Source organism: Pseudophryne corroboree, chromosome 6 (genome assembly GCF_028390025.1).
Source record: "Pseudophryne corroboree isolate aPseCor3 chromosome 6, aPseCor3.hap2, whole genome shotgun sequence".
Classification (NCBI taxonomy): domain Eukaryota; kingdom Metazoa; phylum Chordata; class Amphibia; order Anura; family Myobatrachidae; genus Pseudophryne; species Pseudophryne corroboree.
In genome coordinates this window covers 813,639,036-813,645,646 of record NC_086449.1, presented here as the reverse complement: position 1 = coordinate 813,645,646, position 6,611 = coordinate 813,639,036, and the positions used below count along the sequence as shown (strand labels likewise).

Sequence of the window (6,611 nt, the reverse complement as noted above, 5' to 3'; positions counted from 1 at the left end):
GCTTTGGTAAAATCCCTTTTAGTACCCATGTTAGTAACCTTACTGCCTGCTCTTACCCTCCCCCCAACTTCTCCCCCATTTCGTTTACTACCGCCATCCCCACTATTCTCACTGCATGACCCGTAGTTTCTAGCTAAACCCTCCCCCCAGGCTCCTAGTTTAAAATCGCCTCCAACCTTCTAACCATCCTTCCCCCCAGCACCGCTGCCCCCTCCTCAGTCAGGTGCAATCCATTAAGTGGTTCATGTTATTTGGTATGTACAAAGGAATATGTCTACGTTGATAAGATTAAGCTGATGTAGTTTATAAGTTGGTTTATTCACACTTGATTGCATTTGCTAGTATTAAATAAATAATTTCAACATGCATTTAACATAATGTTTATTTTGCGATTTAAAAAAATAATGCATTATTTGGGAGCGTGTCAGATTTATAGGTGCTAACAATAAAAATGTGATGTGTCCAGACAATTGCTGTTTGTACTATTTTGGCAGAGCAGTATTTGCTAAGTAATTGGACAACAGGTGTATTAATTTGCTAAATTATTGCTAATTAGGGCAGACACACTTGTAACAGTACTTCGCAAGTGCAGAGTAACTGCAGACTTACTCCTTGGCTGCGACAGGATAGCGAACATTTGTTGTGTACATTTTACCATCGGATACGCATTTCTGCTCAAAACACGCCTACTGCTGGTTGCATACTCCCACACAAGCCGCCCACTTTCACGCCCATTTCATTAGATAGCGAAGCCGAGCCTCTGTCACGCCTCCGTCACTCCCTGTTTTCAATGGTGTAGTATGAGCAGATTTTCAGTTAGTAATTTTGCTCAAGCGTCGTATCGCTCCCTTTGCGCACGCGCAGTCCAGCTGTTGCGCATGCGCAGTTGGCGGATATTTGCCATTTGCGATGCGATGAACTGCTGTGATCAACTCGGAATGAGGGCCAATGTGCAGGGAGTGCTGCTGGTATAATGTGCAGGGAGTGCTGCTGGTATAATGTGCAGGGAGAGCTGCTGGTATAAGGTACAGGGAGCGCTGCTGGTATAATGTGCAGGGAGCGCTGCTAGTATAATGTGCAGGGAGCGCTGCTGGTATAATGTGCAGGGAGCGCTGCTGGTATAAAGTGCAGGGAGCGCTGCTGGTATAACGTGCATGGAGCGCTGCTGGTATAACGTGCATGGAGCGCTGCTGGTATAACGTGCAGGGAGCGCTGCTGGTATAACGTGCAGGGAGCGCTGCTGGTATAACGTGCAGGGAGCGCTGCTGGTATAATGTGCAGGGAGAGCTGCTGGTATAAGGTGCAGGGAGCGCTGCTGGTATAATGTGCAGGAAGCGCTGCTGGTATAATGTGCAGGGAGCGCTGCTGGTATAATGTGCAGGGAGCACTGCTGGTATAATGTGCAGGGAGCGCTGCTGGTATAATGTGCAGGGAGAGCTGCTGGTATAATGTGCAGGGAGCGCTGCTGGTATAATGTGCAGGGAGAGCTGCTGGTATAATGTGCAGGGAGAGCTGCTGGTATAATGTGCAGGGAGAGCTGCTGGTATAATGTGCAGGGAGCGCTGCTGGTATAATGTGCAGGGAAAGCTGCTGGTATAATGTGCAGGGAGCGCTGCTGGTATAATGTGCAGGGAGCGCTGCTGGTATAATGTACAGGGAGTGCTACTGGTATAATGTGCAGGGAGAGCTGCTGGTATAATGTGCAGGGAGAGCTGCTGGTATAATGTGCAGGGAGAGCTGCTGGTATAATGTGCAGGGAGAGCTGCTGGTATAATGTGCAGGGAGCACTGCTGGTATAATGTGCAGGGAGCGCTGCTGGTATAATGTACAGGGAGAGCTGCTGGTATAATGTGCAGGGAGCGCTGCTGGTATAATGTGCAGGGAGCGCTGGTGGTATAATGTGCAGGGAGCGCTGCTGGTATAATGTGCAGGGAGTGCTGCTGGTATAATGTGCAGGGAGAGCTGCTGGTATAATGTGCAGGGAGTGCTGCTGGTATAATGTGCAGGGAGTGCTGCTGGTATAACGTGCATGGAGCGCTGCTGGTATAACGTGCAGGGAGCGCTGCTGGTATAACGTGCAGGGAGCGCTGCTGGTATAACGTGCAGGGAGCGCTGCTGGTATAACGTGCAGGGAGAGCTGCTGGTATAACGTGCAGGGAGAGCTGCTGGTATAATGTGCAGGGAGCGCTGCTGGAAGAACATGGAAGGAATGCTGAGACCTGCAGTCTAGCACTGGGTAAATGGTGAATCCACGTGTTCCAGGGTTACATTACACACTACAACAATTGTCTTTTGTCTCTGAACAGTTGCCAATTCTCAGCAGTCAGAGACACGTGATAAATGTTTTCTTCGCTGGCAGGAGAGAAACTCACAGACCACAAATAAGTAAAAGTTAGATTATTGAACAAGCAATGCGTCTGGCTAATGACGTGCTCACAGTGACTTTGCAAATCATGATGTTTTCTCATGCTGACTGTGGGAGCGGTCGTTACACCAACACCCTCAGATTAATAGAAGGAAAGCCTTCAGCTCCTTAGGAGTCTGGTATGTTCGCTGTGGTTGGTTGGAAGGTCGGAATGTTACACACAGTATACAGTGACACAGCTGAGGAGGAGGGATTGGAAAGTTACCATTAATAAATAACTATTAGGTGCAGAGTGTTCAGTAACTTCCTGACAGACCCGAGGAATAAGATGGCTCTGAAGGAAGATTCCTACGTTGTGCTGAACGATGGTCATAAGATGCCAGTGATTGGATTTGGCACGTACGCCCCACAGACGGTGGGTGACTAGATGGGTGAGGGTGGGCTGATTGTATGGCTGTTTATGGGGGAGATACATCAAGACTTGGAGAGTGATTAAAATGAAGCAGCTGCAACCAATCAGCTGCTGTGATTTATCTGGTGCAACTGCTTTGGGCAACTTCTCCGATTTATCTCTCTCCAAGGCCGGATACATCTCCCCGCATTTATCTGGCAGCGTTTTCTAAACATTGTACCAAAAATCTTCCACCATCATTTTCATGTCAGTGATTCAATGCATCTTTAATTAGAGAACACTTATGAATTATTTTGCATGGACAAATGAGTGCATCTAGGTTTCTATGCAATACCTGCAGGTATAAGTGTCCCTGTGTGCTGGAGACTGGAGCGGCACTTGTCATCTGAGGGGACAGTAGGTGGCTGTGTGATCACTGATTGGCTGGTATAGTTGTCTATCACAGCATATCCTGCTCTCCGGGGGCTCGGTCCTGTTATGCGGCCTGAATGCTGAGCCACAGAAATCATGGCCTAACTTGGGACACACAAAGCAGTGGGCATTCTGGAAGTATCCATTTATTAATATGATCAACAGATTCCCGCCAGCATAGGCCAACACCGGTCATCGATGGACATGCCTTACGTTGATCCTCAATAGGAATATTTTGCAGCCAATCAATTATTTTGGGGTCACACAAAGTCTAATTCTCCATAGATCAAATCTGCCAGATGTGTGGTTAGGCTTAGAGAACCTGTGGTGGACCCCATACGCCCAACAAATATAAGACTCTTGTGGAGACATTGGGCCTGATTCAGGCCCAAACAGCAAGCAACTGGGCAAAACCATGTTGCACTGCAGGTGGGGCATATGTAACATGTGCAGAGAGAGTAGATTTGGGTGGGGTGTGTTTAAACTGAAATCTAAATTGCAGTGTAAAAATAAAGCTGTCTAACATTTGTAGGCTACAAGCAAAAACAGCCAGTATTTACCCTGTACAGAAAAAATCTAGTCCCACTCAAATCTAAAGCTCTCTGCACATGCTACATCTGCCCCACCTGCAGTGCAGCATGGTGTTGGCCAGTTGCTTGCCTCAGGATCTTGGGGCCCGGTACAAGTGTCCTCATTGTACCCCCCTGTCACCGGGCCTGGGTGTTATGATGACTGGGGCTTGGAAGAACCTGTCTCCCTGGCAGAGCTACATGTATATTTTGTATGGGACTTTTTCACTCTTCGCAGGTATATAAGGAACATTTAATTTTATTATGGTGTCCATAAATGACACACGTTAGCTCTAGTTACACACATTATCCTATCACCAAACAAGTCCACCAGTACTATAGGACTCCATTCCTAGTGGTTATGACAAACCTATATAACCCATATGCTACTGTAGCTCTTTCATCAAACTTGGGGTTATTATAACCAGTAGTGTATGTAACATGAGGATGTCTGCACTCCCAGAACTGTGTAGTTGATAAACTTAAAGTGTATCATTGTCATTTACGTCTCTAAAACATGAATTACAGAAATGTACGCATTTCGCCAGCTACTCCTGTTAAGTATAGCTATAGCCAAGGCTGGTGCTGCCTGAAACGCGCAGGAAGAATTTTGTTTCCCCAGCTAAATGTTTCTGGAGTTCTGTTTCCTTGTTCTTGTCTTGAGTTGACCATAGAGTTGCACAGTCAAGTCGCCATAAGATGCCTCAACTTTAATCTTTATTCAGTCAGTTATAACAATCTTTGGGGCAGATTTATTAAGCTTGGTGAAGTGATAAAGTGGAAGGTGATAAAGGACCAGCCAATCAGATTTTAACTTTCATGTCACAGGCTGGGTTTGAAAAATGACAGTTAGGAGCTGACTGGCTGGTCCTTTATCGCCATCCAATTTATCACTTCACCGAGCTTAATAAATCTGCCCCTTTGTTTGTTTATGCAAACTTAATAGCCACGTACTGATGAAGTGCAGAAGGTTTTCTTCTTGATTTATGTAGATTCCAGTGGAATTAAAGTTATTAGGCCTCACATAGACCCAAAGCTATACTGTCAGAACTTCTGTGTTAGGCGCCGCGGTCCGGGTCTTCCTCCCGGCCCGGCGCCTAGCAACTAGGGACGCCGAGCACCCTGAGCCGCCGGGTCCCTAGCAACTCTAGGACGCCATGCGCGCTGAGCCGCCAGCTCCCTAGCAACGCTAGGACGCCGGGCATGCTGAGCCGCTGGGACCCTAGCAACGGGGACGCCATGTGCGGACCGCGTTCCCCGTTGCAGGGGTTATTAATTACTGTGCACACGTGTTTTCTGGTCGTGCAGTAGGGCAGCTGCACGACATTCATTGTAATCAGGTTCTGGACTCTGATTGGAGGATTCCCTGCTAAATGCCTCCTCAGTGCCTCACACAGACGCCAGTGATAGATTCCTGCATGCTGCTCATGTTTGGTGAAAGTCTGTTCCTGGTCTGCTGTGCCCGGTCGTTCCAGTCCTCTGAGTTCCTGAGTCTTGGTGTTTTGTCATCTCATCCCAAGGAGTTCTCCTGGTCCTCCTTTACCTGTGACCGTCTATTGAGGATCTCGTTTGGTTTCGTGAGTGGCGGCTCTGCCGCGTGCTGCGGCCTAGGCCGCTTCATATTGTTTGCTGGTTTTGGAGCATTTGCAGAGGTATCCGCTTCCACAGTCCTCTACGGAACTCGGCGGTGCCATGTAGGAGAGTGGACAACTGGAGTATTTTGGTTGTTCTTTTCCCTGGCGGTAATCTGCGCATACTTTAGTTTTAGGTTTGTTAGTAGCCCCTGGCCTTGTTGTTTAGTTAGAGGGCCCCTTGTTATCTCCCTGTCTCGGTTCACTCTTTGTCTCTCATTAAGACCTGAGGGGGCATCGGAGTTGGGCAGACGTAATCCGTCCTTCAAACGCGGCTGCCATGGGCTCAAGAAACCATAGTCTCGCAAGAGTGTACTGACAGCACGGGCGAGACAACGGAGATAGGGCGCCAGGGGCTATTCCCATTCCTTTCCCCTTTCCCAGCATTTAGTTCTGGTATTCAGGGTCCCTTCATATAAGATCACCCCAGACCTGAGTGCTAGAATCATAACATTCTGTGAGATAAAATGACCCGAGGACAAATATTTTAGTTGTACCAAGAATCACTAATGATCCAATTGTTCTTAGGTTGCCAAGAGCTTGGCGGAAGAGGGTGTAAAAGTGGCTCTAGAAGTTGGATACCGTCACATCGACTGCGCATTTATATACGGCAATGAAGTTGAAGTTGGGCGAGCCATCAGGGAGAAGATTGCAGATGGGACAGTGAAGAGAGAAGACGTCTTCTACACTGGGAAGGTAATTAGAGTCTTTACCCATTGTTTTATTTTCATGGAACTGACTCTTCTACTTTCCGACATTAAGGTGGGAATCCAGTTTAGTTGTCTGTTTGTTTAAGAGTTCTAAACAGCCAAATGTCTCCTATATATTTGCTCAAATCTGTGACTCTGTGCCCGTAACGCTGGGCGGAGTCACAGCGGTGGGCGGAGTTACAGAGCCCACCCACCACATGTGCAGCAAGTCTCTGCTCCTGCTGCCTGTCCATGTCACACCCCTTCTCTCCTCCCCCTCCCCCCCAGCAAATCTGACTAACCAGCCACGGCGCGCCGAACAACAACTGCTGCCCCCGGCATACACATTAGGTGGGACGGGTGGCGCAGGAGAAGGCTCTCATAGCCCTCTCTGCCCCGCGTACACAGACCCGCCGCCTCCTCCGCACACATTCCGCTGTCAGGAGCCGAGTGCTGCAGTGACGTCATCTCCTGCAGCACTCTCCTCCTGTCACACAGCCGGCACACACTCTCCAGTCTCCGGGGGCTGCCAGC

The 6,611-nt window shown here is 48.5% G+C and overlaps 1 protein-coding gene across 1 annotated transcript in view; it reads left to right on the top strand.

The window, feature by feature from the left end:
- The first annotated feature begins 2,477 nt into the window (after positions 1-2,477).
- Positions 2,478-6,611, top strand: part of LOC134934700 (aldo-keto reductase family 1 member C1-like) — a 46,327-nt gene continuing 42,193 nt past the window's right edge. The window contains exons 1-2 of the mRNA XM_063930071.1: positions 2,478-2,780; positions 5,917-6,084. Coding sequence (XP_063786141.1) covers positions 2,694-2,780; positions 5,917-6,084 — 255 coding nt within the window. The 5' untranslated portion in view covers positions 2,478-2,693. The remainder of the gene's footprint in view (positions 2,781-5,916; positions 6,085-6,611) is intronic.